This window comes from Desmodus rotundus, chromosome 9 (assembly GCF_022682495.2).
Source record: "Desmodus rotundus isolate HL8 chromosome 9, HLdesRot8A.1, whole genome shotgun sequence".
Lineage (NCBI taxonomy): Eukaryota > Metazoa > Chordata > Mammalia > Chiroptera > Phyllostomidae > Desmodus > Desmodus rotundus.
This window is the reverse complement of record NC_071395.1, coordinates 41075531-41100177: the sequence shown is the minus strand read 5'-3', so window position 1 is coordinate 41100177 and position 24647 is coordinate 41075531. Positions and strand designations below refer to the sequence as shown.

General features: G+C 45.8%; 1 protein-coding gene across 5 annotated transcripts in view; it reads left to right on the top strand.

The window, feature by feature from the left end:
* Window positions 1–3910: 3910 nt before the first annotated feature.
* Window positions 3911–24647, top strand: part of CFAP92 (cilia and flagella associated protein 92 (putative)) — a 50088-nt gene continuing 29351 nt past the window's right edge. For all 5 annotated transcript variants that reach the window (XM_045202573.2, XM_045202574.2, XM_045202571.2 and 2 more), the window contains exons 1-8: window positions 3911–4018; window positions 4589–4893; window positions 8592–8782; window positions 9328–9532; window positions 13418–13546; window positions 16502–16651; window positions 18646–18830; window positions 21362–22266. In XM_045202573.2, the coding sequence (XP_045058508.2) occupies window positions 4629–4893; window positions 8592–8782; window positions 9328–9532; window positions 13418–13546; window positions 16502–16651; window positions 18646–18830; window positions 21362–22266 (2030 nt within the window). In that variant the 5' untranslated portion in view covers window positions 3911–4018; window positions 4589–4628. The remainder of the gene's footprint in view (window positions 4019–4588; window positions 4894–8591; window positions 8783–9327; window positions 9533–13417; window positions 13547–16501; window positions 16652–18645; window positions 18831–21361; window positions 22267–24647) is intronic.

The window sequence follows — 24647 nt, the reverse complement described above, 5'->3', positions numbered from 1 at the left end:
GGGTTCTCAATGCTGTCCATTGATCTTTCTGTCTGGTTTTATGCCAGTGCCATGCTGTTTTGATTACTATGGCATTGTAGCATAGTTTGCTATCAGGTAGCATGATTCCTCCAACTTTGTTCTTTTCTCTCAAGATTGCTGAGGCTAATGGAGTCGTTTTTGGTTCCATGTAAATTTTTGGATTGTTTGTTCTAGTTCTTTGAAATACACCATTGGTATTTTGATAGGTAGGGAAAGGATGCAGACCCCCCAAGGATTGGGCCCCCACAAGCCTTGGGGAGACCCCACCCCTTGGCAGATAGGGGGTCCCCAGTGGGCATGGTGATTGTTGCCTCAGAACCCGGGTTAACCTGCTTGGCAGGAAGTTGTGGCAGGGCCTGGGGCTCCATGTAACCAGCTATCCAGCTGGCAAGGAAATGCCACTAGAGCTATTGGAGAAAACAGTCCCCTGCGTGGAGGTTCAGAACCCCCCAATTTTTGGCCCCAAGAAAGACACGGGGGGACACCATATGTAGGTAGCGAGTGCAGACACCCCAAGGGTTTGCTCACAGCAAATCTCGGAGGGACTGCAGCCCGTCTGTTGACACTTACAGCTCGCATGGCCACAGTTGCCTAGGAGCAAAGGTCGACCAGCTGGCAGGGTCTTAGCTGCAGGGCTCAGGGTTCCAGGTGTAACCAGTTACCCAGTTGACAGGGCATCCCCTTTGGGACTTTCGAGGAAAATGGGGTAGTGACCCCCCAAGGATTGAACCGCAGCAAGCCTCTGGGAGATGCCCCCTAAGTAAGCCAGTCCACCACCATCTTGTTCTCCATGCTGTGGTCCAGCCCCTAGTGGTCCACCAGGGCTCTCAGCAGCCACTGGGTGTGCCCACAAGTCTGTAGTACGAGTCACCAGCTGTGCCCTCCTCTCCAGTCTCTGTGCCCAGGCCACTGGGCTCCATCGCTGCCTCAGGTCTCTCCTCCCAGCCACCATTTCCAGGAGTGGCCTCAGAGTTTCTTTGTAGGTGGGATGTGGTGAAGTAACGCTGTGCCAGTTACCAGCCTAGGCCCTAAGAGGCCTTGCAGCTTCCACCTTTGGACTCTTGGCACCCTGCCCTGAGAATGCCATGTGATGAAGCCAGTTCAGCCTGGGGGTGGGGGTCGGCGGCCACATGCAGGGTATGTGAGGTGCCATATCCAATGGTATGGTACCAACTGCAAGACATTTGAGTGTTGGCATTTTGGGCTTTCCAGCCCTGTTGACCCTCCAGAGGAACACAGCCCCGTGAGTAAGCCCAGGCAACACCAGTGAACCATCCAGATGACCCATAGAATTCTGAAGAGTAACAAGTGGCTATTTTATGCCCCATAGTTTTGGTATGGTTTGTTATGCAGCAGTAGACCACTGAAACAGATGCCTCCTTTTGCTTTGACTTTGTCGACCTGAAACCATCTTTCTAAGGTGAGGTTATAGACCCACCTCTTACACCTTAGAACTGTTGCCCTCATTCCACCCCATGATGCCCTAGGTTTTGACCAGGACACCACCTCTCTCAGGGCAGTGGTTCCATATATTAGCTGTGCAAGATTCTGGGAGGTAACTTTAAAACATGTGAGTTCTGTTCCAGTTATTTGTTATTGTGCAGCAAGTCATCCCCAAACTTAGTAGCTTAAAATGATAATAATTTACTTTGGTCACGATTCCGCAATTTGGGGAGGACTTGGTCAAGGCAACTGGTTTCTGCTGTACACAGTGTCAACTGCGGTGGCTCAGAGACTGGGAGCTGGAATTATCTGAAGTCTGGTGCTCTTGCGGTGCCAGGCAGCTCAGGCTGGAAGTCAACTGGGAACGGCTGGGGCTGTTGGCCAGCACATCTACGTGTGTCTTTCCCATGCGGCTGTTTGTGCTTCCTCACAACATGGTGGCTGGATCTTTTAGGAGGAGTGCCCAAAGAGAACAAGGCAAAATTAGAACAGGTCGTCAAATACTGTCTTTTTGTTGAACGTCATTTTATTATAACATCAATGAGATGACGTAAGAGCCTAACTGTTGTTTATATCAATTAACCCATGATAAAATTGTTTTCGGTATATGTCCTTTCACTTAAAGTCACAGAACCTATCGATAATGTTAAGTGAGGACTTACTATACAAGGTAGTTGTATGACCTGGCCTTTGAAGTCATATAGTGTCATTTTCACTATACTCTACTGTTTGAAGTAGTTCCAAAGTCTATCTGGGTTCAAGAGAGAAGACTATACCCACCACTGGATCAAAGGAGTGTTGACATCACACTGTAAGTAGAACATGTGGGAGGAAATATATTTGGGTGGTTGTCTTTGGAAAATACAGTCTGTTACCAGTTCCTAAGCCCCACCCTTGGGATAATCAGTTCCTCAGGTCTGGAGTGCAGCCTCAGAATTAAAGTTTTGAAATGTTCCTGGGTGATTCTGGTGCACATCCAGGACCTGGCATTTGCCCTTTGTCCCAGACCAATGGCTTCTCAATCCTGAGCTCAGGGCTGCCCCAACAGGAGATGCTGGAGAGATTGGCTGCTGCCCTGGGTAATAATGTGGTTGAAGACCCTTTGGAGGGAAACCAGCCTCAGGCCAGCAGGTGGGACCTGAATAGCAGGAGGCCTGCTGTCTGTCTGAGGTATCACTGACCTACCCTCATTATGGGAATTTTTGGGAGTTGCTGTGTCCTGTAGCCTTTATTCCTACAACCTTCTGTGCAGCTCTTTACACTTCCTGGTTTATAACCTGTGGTCTCCAGGCTGCTGGTGGAACCTCATGGTATGGCATTCAATGGTGGGAGTTCAAGGTCCAATATTATTTTTTAGATTGATTGAACTTACAGAATATTGTAGGGCCCCAGTCAGTGGGAGTAATCTAAGGAGGTGGGCACTGGAAGGCAGGGGACCTGGGTTCCAGCTACAGCTCTGCCACAGTTTGCTCTTTGACCATGGGTAGGTCGTATCTCAGCTCAAAGCCTCAGTTTTCCCAACAGTTAAGTGTGTGTGGAATGACTGGTCTCAATCTCTTGAACAAACTACTGCTGAGTGGTACTAATGTCTCTGGCCAGAAAACCTAACGTGACTCCCCATTGGTCACAGTCTTAGTGCCCTGCCTGCCCTCCATGCCTATGGACCAGAAGCCCTGCCCACCTCATCATCCCTCACCTGAATTTGCCATATTCTTTCACCCCTCTGGGCCTTTGCATATGCTCGCGCCTCTGCCTGCTATGCCTTCTCTTGTTTTCACTGCCTGGCAAACCCCAAAGTGTGGCTTTTGTCTCCTCTTTCACAAAGCCTGCCCCTGCCCCTTCCTTTCAGTCACCTCTGCCCATCCCCTTCGGTGTTCTGTAGCCTTCTACAGAGGGAACAGCAGCCAGCGCTTGTTCAGGACGGTGGGCGTGGGGGTTGGGTGCTGGGGGATTTTACAGCTGATACCTGGCTTTGGAGTCAGTCTGGATTTCAATCCAGTGTTGCCCACACTCCCTGTCTAACCTCAGGCAAATCGGTGCACCGCTCTAAGCCTCAGTTTCCTCATCTCCGGTTGGGCTCACAATCACTAACAGAATTTTCATGAAATTTTAAAGACATTGGGGACAGAAGCAAAGTCTATATGAGAGAGGTTTGGGATGGGCTTGAGGGATCTCAGTTTGCAGAGCCCGTTGCTTGCTTTGCCTTTACCCCACACTGTAAGTAATGGCCAGGCGTTTTACGGGTGCTCACGTTCACGGCGGAAATTTTTTAAAGATTGACTGAGCCGGATGAATGATGCAACTAAATGATTTCCAAATATGGAGAGCCAAACCTAGTCTGTGCGTAGGATGCGAGGCCAGTGGCTGAGGCAGGAAGTCCCGCCTCCCGGCCCCAGCAAAGCCTCTCCGTCTCCTAGCAACTGTCAAACACAGTTGACCGGCTGGTCTCACTGGCTTCCTCGCCCTGGCGGCCCCCGCAGGGGCTGTGCGAGCTGACTGTCGCCTCAACCCGGCCCGGGCCGCTGTCCAGCGCATCCGCTCGCAAGTACCGCAGGTTCCGTGGGCGCCTTGAAGGGACCGTGTTTCCCGCCCACCTCCATTACCTGCCCCATGCCACATCCTTTCCTAGCTTTAGTCCAGGTTGTGCTTCCTTGTGTCTTGTGCGATACCCTACCCCACCACCACTCAATGCCCATTTGTGTCTGGCCTCGGGGTTCTCCCGCGTCTTTACCTGGCCAGGCCTTTGCAACATGCTGCTGCCTGACCTGGTTTGCCGCTCACCCCAAGCCTCCCTGAGTGGAAGCACGGGGCTTTCTGCTCCCACCCCTCGTGGTTCCTGGGGAACTGCACTCCCTTGGTGTAGGCATCCCATACGTGCCAAATTATTGCAGCTGGGACTGCTCGTTATCAGAGTTACTACCAGGACCATTCTCGTGGTTTATCCATTCATTGTCTAACTTTGCTGAGTGCCTACTGTATGCCAGGCAGTGTCTGAGGCCTTGGCCATTCAATTGGGAACAGGATGAGGGGAGGGAGGAGGGAAGATGGTGTTTATTCCTGAAAGAGGACAGGCTAACTTCCTGGGAGCGGAGGGTGATGACAAAACTGCCTTTATTTTTTCCAGTCAGGAGTGCTGGGTGAGGTGAGGCGAGACGCTGTGCAGCATGTCACTGCACACCTGGGACTGGGAGGATGAGGACACGATGAGCATGGGGCCCGTGTCCTCCATGGGCAGCTTTTGCCAGTCCATGAGCGATGGTGATGTGGAGGAGTACCTGAAGGCCCGGAACCAGGCCCAGGAGTGGGATTCTGACCGCCAGTGCAGCAGCATCGAGTTCTCAGATGGGCCTGCCAGCGCTTTCAACTCCGACATGCCCCAGGTCGTCCCCTGCAAATTCATCATCTCACTGGCCTTCCCAGTGAATACGGGTAAGTGCTAGAGCAGCATTCCAATGCTCTCTGCAAAATGCACATGGACGAATGACGTTCTCCCGGGGATTAAGAACACACATGCTCCCGCCACCGGTTTTCCCAAGTAGGGTGCTGGATTCCAGGAGCAAAGGTCAGGGAAGAAACTGCAGTTTTAGGGGGCCCACTGTAGGCCAGGCGAATAAGTGGTTGTGTGATCTTCACATACTTAATCCTCTCAATAATCCTAAGAAGTAGGCAGTGTTATTTCGGCTTTTTTGCAGATGAAGAAATGACAGAGAGGTTAAGGCCTTAGTTCCCAACAGCTAATTGTACATCACCTCTTTTCCTGACTTAAAATACAGAATTCTCAGGTGCATTGAATCTCTGGGTATAAAAATATGTTGATTACTTATTAGTGCAACAGTGTCATGTGACGAACCCAAAACAGCTCCCCAGTTCATTGGCTTCAAACAGGAATCCCATGTTCTCCTGGATGAGCAGGTTAGCGGATCCAGCCTGGGCTCCCTGCAGTGGCTCTGCCTTGCTGCGCGCGCCGGTCACCCTCCTTCCGGACACGTGGGCTAATCCAGACACACTCATATTATGGAAAGGCAGAGACACAGCAGAGGGCAAGCCCAGTCACCCAAGCACTCCTCTTCCCACCTGCCAACATTTTATTGGCCAAAGCAAGTCACATGGTTGAAGGCCAAGATTAAGAGCAGCAAAAATATTCACTTTTACATACTTTTTTTTTGTCTACTTAAACTATCCCCCCACCATGATGATTAATTTCAGCTTCTCTTTGTACCTGTCAACTGTTGTTTCAGATATTTAGGAGGCTATTTGCTTACGTGTATACCATCTTTAAAACTGCCCAATCTTCTTGGTGAATTGAACTTTTTGTACTGATGTGGTAACCTCCTCTATCCACAATAATGCTTTTTATCTTGGGTCTATGGGTGTCAAGCCAAAGACTTCTGGCAAACACCAACTAAAGAAGGTTGGTTCTTACTTAGTCATTTTCACCCCTCACGTCTCTTGCAGCATCTCCTAGACTTGTTTTTCTTATTTTGGTGTTTCTTCCAAAGGCATTTGCACAATATAGCTCTAGCAGCAAAAATTTATGAAGCCTTGGATTTCTGAGAATCTTTATTTTTAAAATTTTTTTATTATTGTTGTTCAATCTGAGAATCTTTTTTATTAATTTATTTTCTAATTACTTTTTTTTAAAGATTTTATTTATTTATTTTTAGAAAGAGGGGAAGGGTAGGAGAGAGGGAGAGAAACATCAATGTGTGGTTGCCTCTTGCACACTCCCTACTGGGGACTTGGCCTGCAACCCAGGCAAGTGCCCTAATTGGGAATCAAACCTGTGACCTTTGGTTCACAGGCTGGCACTCAATCTACAGAGCCACACCAGCCTGGGCTCCAATTACTCTTGACATACAATATTAAATTAGTTTAAAGAGTAGAACATAGTGATTAAACAGTTATGTACTTTACAAAGTGATCACCCCGATAAGTCTAGCAAATATCTGACACCATCCACACAGTTATTACAATGTTATTGACAATATTTCCTATACTTTACATCTCCATGACTGATTTTATACTGGCAATTTGTACTTCGTAATTCCTTTTACCTTTTTTTTTTGAGATTTTATTTATTCATTTTTAGAGAGAGGAGAAGAGAAGGAGAAAGAGAGGGAGAGAAATATCAGTGTGTGGTTGCCGCTCGAGTGCCCCGTATCGGGGACCTGGCCAGCAACCCAGGCATGTGCCCTGATGGGGAATTGAACTGGCGACCCTTTGGTTCACAGCCCGTACTCAATCCACTGAGCTACACCAGTCAGGGCCCTTTTAACTTTTTTACCCATCCCCTCAACCCCCTCCCATCTGGTGACTATCAATTTTTTCTCTCTATCTAGGAGTTTATTTCTGTTTTACTTACTCATTTATTTTGTTTTTTAGAGTCTTTTTATCATGCCAATACCTTTGAAGGACATGTCTGGCTGGATATAAAGTTCTAGGTTCAATGTTTTTTCCTTTAATATCTGAGTATTTACGGGTTTGTTTATAAATGTTTGTACAAATTGTTTATTAAGGAGAAATGAGATCCTACCTGCTTTATTCTAAAATTTGCTTTCAAAAAATCTTAGATGTCTTAGAGGAAGTGAGCATATTTGTTTTTACTTTGCTGATGTTTTGTTTGAAACATCCATAGAGCGTGTTTCTAATTTATTCTACCCCTTATTAGTGGACATTTAAGTTGTTTCCCAGTTTTATCTGTTACAATCCTGCAACAGCCCTCCGAGTATGCACATTTTTGCGCAGGTGTGTGGGCACTTACGTAGCTAGAACTTCAAGAAGTGGAACTGTTGGGTTGAAGGTGTAGCAGCAGGCCCTTGAATAAAATTTATTTCATTATAGTCATACCTCAGTACTCATCTGTTTCAGAATTCGTCAAACCCTGTGCTTATCACATTTTGATGAGAAAAAAATGTTTCAGGACTCGGCGCTTGCTTGGCACTCGTCACACTTGCCAGAACTAGCATGAGTCACGACAATGCCCCGCAAGAGAAAACGCTCCACCGTTCAGTACTCGTTGGTGTCAGCACTTGTCACGAGTTCTGGAACGAATTAACGTTGCGTACTGGGGTACCACGGTATGTGGTTTCACTTAAAGTCCCAAACCTATCCATGATATTGAGGACGTACTATACACATTTACATTTTTTATAGATATTGCCCACCAAAGGGGTTGTAGCAGATTTTCTTCCTGTTGACGGGAGCGCCTATACGTTCCACTTGCGCCCACTTGGACTGAATCAGAACACGGGCCTGGGAGACGCAGTGAGCATTCTGATTGGTTGCACCTTCACAGGAAAGCTCAGTGCTCACTAAGGACTGGCTGGAGACGCTTTACTCCAAGCTCTGCACAAAGCTAACTCTTCTGGTGGCACAAAATTAATATAAATAAATACAGTCTCCTGGATGTTAAAAACTTGAAATTTTAAAACTACATCTTTAAATATAAAATGAAATTTGGATTAGATGTTTATGGAACTCCTAAAGCACCTTGCTATGATCCACAAAGCCTCAGCCTGGAGGGTTCAGTGTAAAGTCAAGGGCAGGCCGTGGAGGCCATGGTCTCTGGCTGAAGCCCATCCTTACTTTGTGCAATTTTCCCCCATTCACTCCACATTGTGCAACTTCAGTCCTCAGGCTTTGCTGGGCTCTGCCCTCTCCCTGGAATGCCTGCCAGCTCTCCTTCTACAAGACTCTGCTGAGGTTCTCTAAGGGGCTTCCCCCCCCCACCCCAGACAGTTTACCGCTGCCTCCCCTGTTGTTCTTCAGAATCTTATTCGAGCTGGTGCTATTACACAAATCACACCGTGCTGTGATGTTTTTTACCTGCTTCTTACTGCCGAGACTAGGGCGAGGCAGGTGAAGTGCCTAAGGTGAGAAGTACAAGGAGATGCTCACTCTCAGAGTCATGCACTGAAATTCTGCACCCCTGTGCCTAGTCCTGGTCCCGAGGAGCCTCCTACTCTGCCGGCTGGAGGGCTGCACCTGCCTCTTATCCACAAGCCAGCCAGGCAGAGTGGCATCATGCAGCCTCCCCCAGCATCTGGCTTTGGTTCCAGGGAGCTGTGGGACGGGTCTGCTTTCCCACGCGAGGTTAAAATAAGACCTATTAAATCTGTTTCTTCTAGGTCATAAAGGAAAGTATACAAGTTTGATCGAAAAACATAGGAAACACCCCAAAATGGACAAACCTGTTGCAAAGGGTCACCAGTTTTACCACATCGAGTATTTCCCTCTGCCGGATGATAAAGAGCCTAAGAAAGTCGACATGGTGGTGTTTCCAACAATGGTCAAAGTGTTCCTGGATTCGGGAGTAAAGGTGTGTGTGTGTCCTTGTGGGTAGCGTACAGCCTAGTATTCGCCACAGGGAGTGTCCTCGCTTCCCCTGCAACTTGCTGGAAATGCAGGGCGTTGGGCCCCACCCCAGACCCACCGATGGGAATCTGCACTGACCTAATAATACAATTAAATGACTTTTTATTTAGATATTTTTACCTAACACTTTCTTTGGTGTTTCCAAACGTTGTTGTAGCTCTTGTGACTTCTTTGTCTGTGTGCGTGTGAGTGCACGCGTGTGCACACCCGCCGACCGGCGCGCGCGCACGTCTGTGCCTGCGGCCCAGCTCGGTCAGGGATTGGAGTCCCCGGAAAGGACACTACTTTCCGGGAATTGCTTTAACTTAATTTTCTCCCAAGAAGCCCCTGACGCCCACCTCCCGATGTGAGGTGGACCCTGGGAGAGAGCCAGACGCGGGGGTCGGGCTGGTGGACAGCCGGACCCGGCTGAGCCCGGTAGCCTTGGCCACAGAGCCTCCTGACTCCTACAGTGACAGTCTCTTGGTTTGTTTGGGGTTTTTTTGACAGACTGTGAAGCCATGGCATGAAGGGGACAAACTCTGGGTGTCATGGACCCAAACTTTTAAGATGAACGTGACAAAGGAGTTACTCAAGAAAATAATTTTTTACAAAATTACCTTGAGGATCTGGGACACTACGGACAAGGTTTCAAAGAAAGTCAGGTATTATCGGGTAAAGACGGATGGGCATTCAGAAGAGGCAGGATCTTTTGGTAAGTCAAGTATTTGGGTTTTATTCGCAGTGTTTCTAGGGCTGTGGCCCCTCACCAGGAATAGGAGAAAAGCCCGCGTGCCCTCGATCTCGCGTCCCTGGGCCCGCAGGGGATTCTGGGTCGGTGGTACGTCATCCTTCCGGGACGCGCGGGCGTTGGGCCTCCGCGCGGTGTCTGCGCATGCCCGATGGCCTCCGCCTCCGCCTCTGCTGGCGTTGGGGCTTTCTTGTCCCTGGCGGTGCCAACATAGGCATGCCCCCCAAGCCCGTCTCTGTGGATAAGTATTGTGTGTTCCTTGAAAAAAAAAAAGGAGGATACCAAGAAACAAAAAATAAAACTTAAAAAAAAAATCCCACTGCCCTGAGACACCACGATAGCATTTTCACATAGACCCTTTGAACTCTCCAATATTATGTCAACCCCAGAAAGTTTCCTGTTAAACCACCTTGAAGGAGAGTGCTGGGAGGAGCAGAAAGAGCCAGGCTGGAAGTCAGACAGCTGAACTCAGTCCTGTCTCCATCCTGACCTAGCTGGTGACCTTGGGCATGTGCCTGCTTCCTCTGGTCAGGTTCACGGAGGCAGCCGTGGGAGTGCTCCCTCCACCGGGCACAAGCAAAAGGGAGGATGTGTGTTGTCTATAGAGAATTTAAAAATAATGATAAAACAAAGACCATTAAACTATGCCATGGCATTCACTATAAAGATGCATCCCCATTTTAAGAGACGTTCAAAGGTAAAAGCAATGTGCATCTGCAAACACATGGAGTGTGATATTAATACTGTTGTTAGTGGCTTTCAGATAAGTACAATTGTTCTCATTTTATAGTGACCATGGTGACACTGGCCCTTGCTTGAAGTGAATGGCAGTGCTACAATCAGAACCCAGTTTTTTGTGCCTTGAAAATCTGTCCTTTCTTCAAGTCCCCAGCCTGACTTCTCAAGGACACTTTCTGACATTGGGTGCTTGGGGCTTCCAGCTTTTAATCTTTCCAATTATATCCAGGGATTTTTTTTTTTTTTCATCCTCAGCACTGTTTCCATTTTGGGTCTGATCATCCCTGGTTGTGGGACTGTTCTGTGCACTGTACAGTCCTTGGCAGTGCCCCTCTAGCTGCTAGAAGTAGCCTCCCGGTGCGACAATAAACAATTTTAGTCATTGTCCTCTGAGGAGGATGGGAGACAAAACCACTCCTCGCTAAGAATCACTGGTTCATATCTAAACTAGTAATTGTAGGGTGCCTGTGTGAGAAAAGGGGACCCAAGGTGATTTTTCTCACTTGCACCAAAGGAAAGACCCACGTTCTCCAAGGGTGGGCTCCAAGCCACTTGCATTAGATGCACTTGGAGGGCTGCCTAAATAATGCAGCTTCCAGGGCCTGTCCCTGAGCTGCTGAGCTGGGGTTTCTGGTAAACGTCTGCCCTGTACTGGGCTCACATTGGAGCAGGGCACTGCAGCGGGTGTATCAGGAAGGCTTCCTGAAGAAGGGGCCATTGCAGCCAAGGTTGGCAGCATAAACGGGATCGGCTGGCCAGAAAATGAAGGAGGAAGGGTGTTGAAGGCCCTGCGAGAGGGGCCCACAGTCTTTTCGCTTAGGCTTCTTGAAATAAGAGCACCTGACCTTCCTCGAAACTTGTCCCAAGCTTCACCTTATATTAGTTTTTTTTTTCTATTAGAAAAATCAGTATATGTTCACTTTATAAAAAATGTATAAATAGACTATCTAAAAGAAGAAAAAATTAGAATCACCCAATGCCTGGCCAGAGATAACCATTGCTAACATTTCCCTGTCATTTTATATGTGGGTACAAAATTTTAACAAAAATGAATCTATTATACATGTTGTCTTAAGTCCTGTCTTTTTTCACTTAAATACTTCCTTCTTAAAACTCTTGTTTTGGAGAGTGCAGAAATGTTGGGAACCACCCCTCCTAGTTTCAGAAGCTGTAACCCCTCATGGCTAAGGCTGAATCAGAGACCTTGGGACCATAAGCTATTAAGGAGACAAAGCTTTTCTCCCTGGCAGGGGCGCTGCCCCTGCCCACTTTACTTTACCCTGCTTGGCCCTGAGCCTGACCAGTTAGCCAATGACGGGTGAGAATCCTCAAGGGAGGGACGACCTAAGACAGGCATGGTCACGAAGAGGCCCACAGGGAAGGACTCGGGGGGCTATAGAAAAATGGGGTGATGGACCCTTGCCCCTCAGCTTTGACATAGCCTGAGTCCTCATTCTGTCTGCAAGAAGTCTCCTAATCTCTTGGCTGCCTTACTTCCCCTGCCTGACTTAAGCCTGAAACAATGACAAAGGGCGGTGCAGACCCGTGCTGGAAAGGGCGGATTCCCTGGGGCGATCAGGCCTAAGAAAGAATGCATAAAACCCTGTGACACCAGCTTTGCTAATACCCTCAATTTAAATGATAAGGGTCCAAGCCTGAAATGAGTTTGTTTCCCAAGTCTGATAGCCCGTTAGCTAACTGACCCTGACTCAGAATAAGCCCTTAGAGTTCTTTGTTTGTTATCTATTATTTGATCCTTACTGCCTGACAATGATTGATGAGCTTTACCTGTATTCCTGTGCAAATTGAACCCAATAAAAGCCCATTGAGGAAAAGGCTCTTGGCCCTTCTCCTTTGAGATATCGGCCACCTTTCCTCCTCAAGCAGATCGTGTCTTGGTAGACATATTCTCATCCGCGGCGGCTGGCGGGGTGGGGGGCCCTATGGGTGGAGCCTACCCCCAGAAATTCCGTAAGAGGTTTGTTATAAAGGAGAAAAGAAATTTTGGATGTACTGTGGGTCGTGTACCAGAATCTGTCAGTTTTCAGCCTGCTGGTGTTGAATGGAGCACCCCAGTTAAGAGTTAGCGTTTCTCTTCTATGAAATCTGCTCAGTCTATTGGTGTCTCAGTACTGGATAAGAGCAACATCATTCTGGGAGCCCCCAAATCATAGTTGACTCCTGCTACATCCTCAACTCTTGGCCACCCACCCCTCCAACTAGGTGGCTCTTCTCTGAGCACTCAGCTTTTTTTCTGTCTCCTTTCTTCTGTCATTGTTCCACAGTCTTTCTATACCACACTTTACCCTGGCCACCCACTGCCTTAGTGAGAACCAAGTCTGATTTCTGAGTCTAGCCATAAAGGCATCTCATAGTTTGTTCCCCAAAGCTCCTTTCCCATTGTCACTCCCCCCTCATACCTGGTCTGTCCCCTGGTCCCTGAGGACATTAGGCTTTTCCTCATTGTGGGGCCGGCCTTCGGGCATTTGGCCATACTTAGGGGGCTCTTAGCCTCATCACTTTGCCAAAATTTTATTCTATCCTTCAACACAACCCAATTTCACCTCTTTTTCCCCCACGTCTTTCTTATAGCTTCCATCATCTCCATTCATCCACTCACTTCCTCTGCTCATTCATCATTCCACACGTGTTGGGTGCTGTCGTGCACATGCGGAGCCCCACATTGACAGAAGCGAAAGACACGTATGAAGGGGTCATCTCCACAGCTGAGGACACAAAGCTCTGGGTGCAGACCTGGCTCTGCTAAGGCCAGCTCTCTGACCACAGGAAAGCTCCTCAAGTGTCAGGTTCCTCATCTGTAAAATGGGGAAGTGGTGATACTTCCCTGAAAGTGAAGTACGATGATTAAATGCAATACCATATGTGAAGTACTTAATGGTCCTATTTGGAAGAAGCCATTGCCAGTTGAGGTTTGAGTTTCCTGGTATTTTGAAGCGACCCCTTAGGCGACAACTCTGGGAGGTCAGGAACCTTGCCCCGCTTACCCATTGCTCCATCTCCCGCACCCGGAGAGTGATTGTCATGTTGCAGGTATTCAGTAAGGATTTCTGCTTGATTGAATCCATGATTCTCTTTTATCCTGCATTCCAGAGGAAGTGAAACAGTTAGTTTTAAATCAGAGAAAATTGTCTGAACAAAGCATTCATGTCCAAGTGGAGTGCAACCAGGAGTTTACGCCAAGAAAACCAGAAAAAGAGAAACCCTTAAAGTCTCTCCGTGGTGAGTAGAGATGACCTTGGGGGACAAGCTGAATGGAACCTGGGCAGGGACGGTGGCTGCTGGTGATGCGGGTGTAGTGCGTGCTCCCGGTGTCCTCTGCGTCTATCAGCCGCGTCCACTGGTGCCGAGTGACCCTGCCCTGCTGAAGCACGCGTGGCCCTCTGCACAGCTCTTTTCGTTGTTGATGCTTTTTCTTTATTTAGTTTCTGTCTATTTTGTGGCTTACAAAAAAACCCCTCTCTAACTATAGAAGTTACATATGTGTTTTTTAGAAAATTCAGTGAATGTAAAAAAGTATAAAACAAGCAGGGAAAGTAACCTATCATTTCATCACCAGGAACAAGCATTGTAATATTTGGGTTTATTACATTATGGCAAATTCCATTCTTTTTTTCTAAAATGTTTTTACATAGACAAGGTTATCCTGAATACACAGTTTTGCATTCTGAGATTAATATGTCATTACATGCACAATTTCCTTTAGGACTTTCCATAAACTTTATTTGTGGTGACTAATATTTCATTGACTGGTAATACTATAGTTTGCCTAATCATTCCCTGTAGGCGGGAACTTAGGAACCTGGATGTATTTTTAGTATTCTCTAATGTAAACAGTGCTGAGGTGGGCATTAAATAGATAACCAGTTATCTATTGTCGGATATTATGGAAAGGACCAGAGGCCCCCTCTTGCCTCCATTTGTCCAAATAATTATAGTTAGTCTCTACATTCAATCATTTACTCACTATTTTTTAATTTTTTTAAATATTTTATTTATTTCTTTTTAGAGGGAGGGGGAGGAAGGGAAGAAGAGAGGGAGAGAAACATCAATCAGTTGCCTTGACCAGGACTGAACCCACAACCCAGCCATGTGCCCTGACGAGGTGTCAGACAATGCCCAACCAACTGAGCCACACTGGTCAGGGCTCCTTATTTATCTTTAACAAACCTTTTTACTGAATGCTCACCATATACCAAACATTCTGCCTGGGGCTAGCATTACAAAATGTGAAAAAGGCCCTCATTTCTTAGTGAGCTAGTATGGAACACGATTTGGGGAGACATTTGCTAATAAATATTAACAGCTTCTCACCCAGCAGAGTCTGAAGCTTTTTCTAACAATACCAAAAAGAAAATGAAAAGCTACTCAGAACGGAAGATCTTTCCACAATTGGATAAGGAAGGACCAATGATATTTTGCAGGGTGAGAGTGGAGCCCTATCTTGTACTGGTCCTGCAGACTCCCACCGTGAGCCATGTAGATTTTTAGTCAATTCAGTTACATTGGAGTTTGTGCAATCCAGGTGGAATGAAAGGAATGCTTGTGTTTATGAGCACATGTTACACATCAGGCTGTGTGCTTTGGCATTTATTACTTTATTTCATTCAATATTTGTAATCATCACTGTGAGATGGTATTACTATCTCCATTTTCTACACAAGATGACTGAGTGGTTAAGTAATTTGAACAAAGTTCTAAAACCAGAATCCTTGGGAATCTTGGGAGTGTTGGTAAAGCCAGGATCCCAACCCACACCTTCAGACACCAAGACCGCAGCCTTCTCTGGCTGAGTGTACTTGCCCTTGACCTCTTGGAACCTAAGAAGGGCCTGGAGAAGGAGTGTCCTTGGATGCTGTGGGGACCATGGAGAGAATGGAGGCCCAGCTGGTGGCTCGGGGAAATGGGATGGGTACAACCAAGAAGAAATGTCATTTAAAAATCTTAATTAAAAAAATTGTTTTTGCATTACATTTATAGATTAACTTTAGGAGGAATTGACATTTTCACATTGAGAAGTTCTCCCATCCCTAATCAGGTTGTATCTTTTCACCCAATTCACATCCTACTTTATGACTTTATTAATGGAGTTAGTTTTTTTCTTCCTATAGGTGTTGTGGATAATTCCTATAAATGAATTCCTGGATATTTTAGAATTTCAGTTGCTTTTATTAAAAAATGTTATTTTCCATCATACGGGGCAGGTGAAAGTAGGCATCTCAGGGTGCAGGAACTGCTTGTGCAGAATCACGTGATCTTAGTGACAGACTGACGGGGGACAAAGGCCCTTGGAAGCCAGTCAGGGGCTTCTTACTGATTCCGATTCCGAGGGTGGATGAGAGTACTCACATGCTTGTCTGATCACACTCTTGTATGATTTTCCTATTCTTATACCTTTGCTTACTTTTCTGTTGGGTTTCAAGTTTCTCCTATGGATTAATAAGCTTTATTTTTTACATCATCTGGATAATTACTCATTGTCAGTTACGTGCATTACAACATCACAGACTGAGCTCTGTTAACTTACCCTTTTACTCTGCACATGGCGTTTGATTTGGTAAAACGGTTATTTAACTATTCCTTTCTAGTTCGTACCTGTGGTAATGTTTAAGGAACCTTGCCTCCTCTGAATGTCAGTAGAGTCTCCTATGTACTCCTCTGATGCTTTTGAAGATTTTGTTTCCCACCTTCAGTCTGCAATTTATTTTGCATATGACGTGAGATGTCCAATAGTTTCATTTGCCTCCAAATGGATAGTCAATATAACTGACTAGTCCATTTTTCTCCCCTCATTTGAAATGCCGCCTCTGCATCTATTGTGTCCCCTTCTGTGTGGATCTGGCTTCCTAGTTCATTCCATTGGCCTTTATCCAATGGAACCAATAGCTCATGGTATCTTTAGCCCCTTCTGCCCATTTCTTGGGTAGTAGCGGTGGGGAGTCAGGAAACCCTTCAATTTCTCCCCGCATATAACTGGCAAACGGTCAGCTACCCACATGTAGCTGAAGCGTCAGACACCATTCTGACTGCTGGGAAGGGGCAGCAGCACAAAGCACCATCTCTGCCTTCATGGAGCTTCCAGAACCTCCCCAAACCCCTGCAGCCTGTGTGTGTTCACGAGTGGCAGCTTGAACGTGAGCTCCTCGTAATGCTTATTTCCCTCTTTTGATTTCACAGTTAAATGGAAAGAATCAGGTAGGGAAAAGAAAGACCTTAGAAGAAGGAAGAAATATCAAGCAGAAGAGGACATGGACCCCACGCCGGCAGACCAGTGGAAGCGGTGCAGAGCCTTCTCCATCCAGCTGGCGCTGATGCCGCTGCTCGCAGGTAGCGACACCTGTTCCCAACAGTTTCTGGTATTTGTCACAGGTGACCAGAAGTCCATAAACAGGATGCTCATGATGACCAGATCCCTGCTCTGTGCTACCTAACTTCATGCTCACAGCCACCTTAGCAAAGTGTGGGTGTCTCTGTCATCGAGGAAACAGAGGCACAGAGGCATTAAATGCATTTCTTTAGAGATCACATAATGAGTACGTATGATGTCAGAATTTGAACCCAGGTCTAATTTCAAAGTCTAGGAAAACCTGTGAAAATAATAAATGCTGCAATTTTGCTAAGCAAGATGCTGCTTTTTATAAACATGGTTCTACAGGTTGTTACAGAAACACCTAGTAAAGGAAATTAGGAAAGGGAGCCAGCATTTATGACCCAGCACTCACTTTGCATAACAAATTCTGGTCCTCAGTGAACTCGTGGCGGTGTCCGGTGCTTCGTCACCGACTTCTTTCAGTGAGGAATCAAACTCAGACAGTTAAGTACTTACCTGAGGTCACACAGCTCAGCGGCAGAATAGGGGTTTGATTGATTTGCTTTGTAAGGTCTTATCACAACTTACAAAGTAGGTTTTCTACAGTTTGATAAATAATGAATAGGTATTAATTAAATCCATATGTTTTGAAGATGGGAAGCTCAGAACATATTTTGGGTAAAATTATGTGACTTTGTCTTTTTCAAAAAGGGGTAAGTAATATAGCAAGAAGAACCCTCCTGTTTTCCCCCTTAGAGAATAATTTCAAACCTGTTTCATCGTGGGGTCTTGGGGGAGGCCGTCATGGTGTCTGTGCACTTGCTTCTGGCCAATCTTCAGAAACTCAGGCTCCGGTCTTTTCTGAGGTGGAGCTGATGAAACTTGGTGCCGAGTTCCGCAGGTGCTGGGAAGATCCTAATTCTCACAGGCTCTTGGGTTGATACTGATGCATTCTGAGGAAATACTATTCACTTTTTATTTTTCACTTTTAAATGGATTTTTGCAAGTCAGTTTTCACCTAAAGCTGGGCCTTTCAGACTGACTGCCTCAGCTTCCCCCCCCCCCACCCCCTGCCCCATCAGAATCCTTTCTAGAGAAGTGACGCCTCAGAGACTCTCACCCGCTCTCATGCTGGTTCTGGGAGGACTGGGCCCCCACACAGTGGTCACATGCTTCTGCTTAGAGCAGACATCAGGGGAAACATTTCATGGTCCTTGAGTCCCCAAGAGGAACCAGAGGTCCTCTAGGTGGCTGAGCTCTGGGTGACCTGCCTGACTTTGCTCCCTCATTTTGCTGTGAGAGGAAGGAGAAGCTTGCACAACAGTTAAAGCAACACCAGTGGACACCGACGTAGACGTTAGTGTGATTTGTTCTTGAATGTGTTCTATTCTGAAATGATAGCCTGGAGCATCACTCTCCAACAGAGCTTTCTACAGTAATAGAGACAATTTACATCCTCATTGTGCAATCCAGTAGCTCATAGCCACCAGGGCTCCCATGCATTTGAAATGTGACTCCTACGGAGAAAAAACTGCATCTTAAATTGTATTTAATTTTAATTCCTTAGAATTTAAGCAGCCACATATAGCCCTTAACTACTGTACTGGACAGCGCAAGTCTAGGATGGTGGGTCTCAATCACCTGGGGAGCTTTTAAAAATCACAGCGTGAAGTCCAAGTAACCCAGGCTGTTTTGGGTGGCACCCAAGTATCTGTATTCCTTATTGTATCCTATAGGTGATTCAGGAACAGCTTATAGTACAAGATGATCATCAAGATTAAATTACAAAAATTAAATCCTCTTAGACAATTTATGTAAACTCAATTTGAAAAACGGGTGTATACCATGCTGTCTGCGTGCATTTCTCAATTCTTTTTTTTTAAAGATTTCTTTTTTTCTTGTAATTTTATCATTGGCCCTTCTCAGCTTGCTAGTCCCTCTGTACTTGTCTTGGGAATGTGGCAAGTAACAGTCTAATGCTGTGTAATCATCTACCCCCTCCCCCACCCAGGATGGCAAACCATTGTGAGTCACGGTAGTGAAAAGTCTGCCAGCATTTTAGATTGTTTGTTGACTTTGAAAACGGAAGTTCCTATCATGTCGGAGGAGCAAAAGCAGGACTTAAACCCCCTGATCATAAAGATCAAAAGTGCTTCCTGCCTTCCATCGCAGCCTGTGCCCTTCCATGAACTAGAGGTAAGAAGAGCCAGACCAACCGATGTGAGGCCTCCTTTTCACAGCCAGTTCCCCATTGCGTGTCACCTTTTATCGTCCCATTGGCCTTACACCCGATGTACAATCATCCCCATTTCACCGTTTAGGATCTCAGAGCAAGATATAAAAGAGGTTGGGCTTCTGGGATTGGGAGCTAGCAAGTCTTGAGGTCTCCCACTACCGCACTGGCCTCCTTCAGAGGGAGGCAGCGACCCTCCCCTCAGCAGGAGCCCCAGGCGCCCTTGTTAGGGCCACAGGGCCCACTCACATTGAACCAGCCAGATATGACTCTACTGTTTATCTTGGAAGTTCCCCTTTCCCTCTCTTGGTGGGATCCCTGTCCCTGGATTCTTTGTCTTCCTCTTGCTTTGTTTGCTCTCTGGTTTCGCTGGAGCATATCCTCCCATAGCCTTTTGAGAAAAGATTAAATGATGGGAGGTATACTTGGGCTCCTTCAGCCTAAGGATTCATGTCTTTGACGTGTTCTTAAATTCTCTATCCTTATCTTTTCTATTTTTACCTTTCTGCTATTCTATTTGTACAATAATCGCCTTCTGAAACTCCAGGTAGGTATATGTTAGATCTAATCTCATTTTCTTCCATTGCCTCTTAATCATTCCTTTATATTTTTTTTATCTTTGTCTTTTTTGTGTAAACATGGGTAACCCACTCGGCTATATATTTAAGTTCACTAATTTTCTCTTCAATTTTTTTACTTTTTAATTTATTTTTCAATCACAGTTGACATATAATATTATGTTAGTTTTGCAAGTACAAAATAGTGGTTAGACTTTTATGTACCTTACACAGTGATCATGACCCAGTCCATCTAGTACCCGTCTGGCACCACACGTAGTTATTACAATATTACTGACTGTATTTCCTGTGCTGTACTTCACAACCCCGTGACTATTTTTATAACTGGCAATTTGTACTTCCTAATTCCTTGCACCTTTCTCATCCAGAAACCCAACCCCCTTCCACCGGGCAACCATCAATCTGTTCTGTGTATCTATGAGTTTGTCTTGTTTGCTCATTTATTTTGGGTTTTTGGTTTGGTTTTTTGTTGGGGTTTTTTTGGTTTCACATCTAAGTGAAATAATATGGTATTTGTCTTTCTCTGCCTTACTTATTTTACTTAACACAATACCCTTTAGGTTCATTCATGGTTTTGCAAATGGTAAGATTTTATTCTTCTTATGGCTGGAGTAGTGTTCTATTACACATATGTACCACCTCTTCTTTATCCATTCAAAGCATGCTTAGGTTGCTTCCATATCTTGGCTATCGTAAAAACACTGCAATGAACATAGGGGTGCCTATATTTTGCTATATTGATTTTATTTGACTTCTGTTTGCAGTGTTTTATAGTTTTCAGTGTATGGGTCTTATACATCTTCCATTTAATTTCTTCTTAAGGATTTTATAAAAACTTATGCTATTGTAGGTAATGTTTAAATTTTTTAAATTATTCATTACAAATAAATAGAATTCTTTTTTCGTTGTTTATTTATTTTTAATATATTTTATTGATTATGCTATTACAGTTATCCCAAATAAATAGAATTCTAATAGATTTGATCCTCATGATATTTAAATTTTTTAAAACAACAAATATATTTGTTTTATGCATCTGACTAGTTTAACACTTTAATGCCTTTTTGCATATGGTTTTGCTTGTAGTCCCTTTTTCCCTTATATGTTTTGTGATTTTCACTCTGATCGCACATTCAATGGGGCTTTCTCTGTGGAATTCTTTGAGGCCTAATTTGAAAGTGGATTTCTGCAGAAAGGTTTCTCAATGACTTTGCCCAGGTACCTGGGAGCACTATCAACCCAGGATTGTTTTAAAATAAAATTTTAGCATCAGTGCAAAGTAAATAAGACACTTGAAATATAAATTTGGACCACAAACTTGTGTAACAGCTTTTGATTGTAAAATCTTAGCACCATGATCAAAACATGCAAGGTTCCCTCCCTCTGCTTGAACACAGCTCTGTCCCTGCTTCCATCTTGTTTTCCATGCCCTCTTTAGCCCCAAGCCTCTCTGAGTCTTTCTTCTCCTTGTGGCAGCTTTCTGCGCAGATGCTTAATATGGTAAAGATGAGCCTGTGCCAATGCCCGTAGGTGTATGTCTGGAAAATATGGTTTATTTATTTCCTCCTTTTCTTTGCCTGGCCTTGGGCTGAGAGCTAGAAATATAAATGTGAAAAAGGCACGTGGCCTATCTTGATGGCACTCACGATTTGGGAGGAAGAAATCTTGACTAATACTTTTGAGCCCTTTTCTTGTGCCAGCCACCATCTTGGTTCTTTGACATATATCACTCAGTCCTGGCAATGACCTTGCAGAGAAGGCTCTCTCATTGGCATGAGGAAACCCAGCCTGCAAGGGCTGGGCTGGTGAGGGTGGCCCCGGGATTTGAGCCTCCTGCACCAGGAGCCTTCCTCCAGAGGAGAGAGAATGACTGCCCCTGCAGCCCAGTGCCCTGATGTCTCCCTGCTCTCTCACAGAGGCTGTGTACCCCCGTGTACTGCAAGTACCAGTTTCACAAGACTCCGGTTCACCAGACTGAGGGGCAGCCTCATGGGAGCCACATCTCCTTCCAGGACATCAATGTCATTTTCCTTGGCGCAATGCACCCCAATGACCTGAGGGAATACCTGGAGGGCCCTCCCATGGTGGTAGAAGTTCATGACCGGGACCGAAAGTCAGAGGAGTATTCCCGGAAGCCCACCCTGTTTGGAGAGGACCCTCTGGATTCACACATTAAATTCCAGGCCCTAATCTCTCCTGAACAGACAGAGAGCAATCCCTTTGAATCCCAAAACAAGATGTGGGACCCTTATGGAGTAGCCCGGGTAAGTTTTGCAGAACTCCTCCTTGGCCACAAGTACTTGAACTTGGCTATCCCCATCCACAGCTGTGAGCCCAAGCCCATACGCTACAACCAGGACAGCAAGAGCAAAAAGGTTGTGGGGTTTAAGGTCCCTACAGATGCCCTCCATCATGGCCCAATGCCCATGGGCAACTACCTAGAGGCCAACTCTCTGCTCAAGCTACGAGTAGACATCTCAGTGCCACTGCAGACCATGGCGGAAGCCGTCAGTCCAGACCTCACAGGCACCCAGTTTGGCCGCATCATTTTCGTATTTGACTCCAAGAACGCCTTCTTCCTGTATAGTCTGCTGCAGGACATCACCCTGATCAATGCCAAGGCCCTCGATCTGGACTCCTGCCCTGTCCCAACCATCCAGCAGATCCTGTTAGCCTTTAAAGTGCGGGCAAAGATCCAGGAAAGACAGGATCTGGATGTACTCACCGGCTTCCACCTTCTGGATGGGAAGATCCACCTCCTCATTTTGGAAGGCATAGCTGACCAAGGCTTGAAGCGGCTGTGGGAGAGCCACCAAAGTCGGTAGGTGGCGTCTGGGGACTGAGTGAGTGGAGAGATCTTTCAAAACCAAGCCCAGGTTCCCTGTCCTGCTCTGTGAGAGGGATACATCCACTCATTTCCTCTTGGAGTTTATTATAAGGTGCTCCTTGGGGCTTAGGAACTGGGTTTTATAACAAGAAAGTTGATTGGCTTTAGGTGGAAGGAAGACTTTAGAGAAGGTGGTTCAGGAAAATGGGCCTGGCCTTCAGACTTCTGAGGGGCCTACTTGGTTACCAAGGAGAAGAATGTTTTGTATGGCCCTGGTCCAGGTTTATGGGGCCAATAAACAGTGAATGGGGAAAAAAGAATGTGCTTATGGCTCTAAGGTAGACACCACAAAGAAATAGGTATCAACTCCCCCAGGTAAGATATATCTGATTATTTTGAATCTAGAGGGACTGCCTGGGCCACAGAAAATGCCTCCTCCATTCAGGAGCACCTGCTGGCCGCTCAGTGGGGACATCGTAGGGGCAACTAAAGAGCCTGGTTCTAAGCTGGAGCAAGTGGCCCCTCATGGTCCTTCCATTCTTTAGTTTTGGTGACACGATAATTCTCTTTTCCTTTCGTGATTGTCCAGTTTGGATAGATAGGACCTCCCTCCTTTAGTCCACAGGTCCCCTATTTGTCTTCAGAGCTCAGATACCCAAAAACCAGATGTTGATACAGCGGAAAGGCTTGAAGTTGAGTCTCTACACCCAGCAAGGGAGTGCCTCCCTGTGGGCCCATTTGGATGTGCTGATGGGCCAAGAGACACCAGGGAGAAACCGGCCTTATGGTGGTTATCTGCCCAAGAGAACTGAAAACATGTCCACACAAAAACATGCACATGAATATTCGTAACAGCATTATTTATAGTAATCAAAAAGTGGAAACAGCCCATATGTCCATCAACCAATGAACAAAGTGTGATATAGCTACACAATGGAATGGTGTTCAGCCATAAAAAAGAAATGAAGTACCGACCCACATACTTCAACATGGATGAACCTTGAAAACATTACTCTAAGTAAAAGAAGCAAGACACAGAAGGCCACGTATTCTATGAGAGGTCTGCAATAGTCAAATCCCTGGAGATAGAAGTAGATCAGTGGTTGCCAAGGTCTCAGGAGGCATGAGGGAGAGGTGGGGAGTGACTGCTAATGGTACAGTTTCTTTTGGGGATGGTGAGAATATTCTGGAATTAGACAGCGTTGACGGTCGCACAACAGTGTGACAATCCTAAGAACCACTGAAGTGTATGCTTTCAAAGGGAGAACTTTACGATGTGTAGTACAGAATTTCCCCTGCCCAAGAGAGGTCAGGCCTTTGGCCTTGTCTTCTGGAAGGTGATCTGCGTTGTAGATTTTGTGTAGGTGGGGAGCCGACCACCCCGGGTCTTAGGGTGGGAGCAGCCTCACCTGGTAGCCGAAAGGGAAGGTCGGCTGTGCCAAAGAGACCAACAGTGTGATTTAGGGTCAATTGACCTGGAGACTGAGATCGCCACATGGGCCATCAAGCAGTTAATCAGGCATGCCCGGGTCATGGAGCCCCAGTGAAAGTTCTTGACACCGGGCTCAGGACAGGTGCTCTGTGCGTACTGCCTGTCGTCCACGTTGCAATCTATTGAATTTCTAAATACCATCTACATACAAAAAATAATTTTTGAAGGGAAAAGAACTTAAAAGTATCATAAAATATAATATTGATAGGAATGAATTTGACAAAAAGGAACAGAAGACCTCTGCCACTAATATTACAGAACTTGAGAAACATTAAAGGAAACCAAAGTAAGTGAAGGGAGTTACCATGTTCATGGGTTGGAATATTCAATACTGTGAAGGGGTCTGTTTTCCCCAGTTGGATCTGTAGAATCAGTGCAATTCCAGTTTTAAAATACCAATTTTTTGTTAAGTGTAGAACTTGAAAAGCAGATTTTAAAATATGTATCAGCATTCAGTCATCTAAAATAAAGGCACTTCAATAAGCACAAGATGGGAGGACTTGCTCTACTAGATTTGAATATACTGAAACCACTAAACTGTACCCATTTTTAAAATTTTCCATTTATTTAACACTATTTCTTATTTTTCAATTACCGCTGACATCTAATATTGTATTAGTTCCAGGTGGACAGCATAATGTTTACACATCATATAATTTACAAAGCCCTTCCCCTACTGCTCAGAGAGCCAACCTGACACCATGCAGAGTTATGACAGCACTGTCAACTCTGTTCTGTGCTGTACTTGTAACCGCCAGCTTGTGCTTCGGAATCTCTTCCACCACCTCCCTGACGCCCCTCCCCCCTGGCAAACGTCTGTTTGTTCTCAATATTTATGAGTTTCTTCCTGTTATTTTTGTTCATTTATTTTGTTCTTTAGACT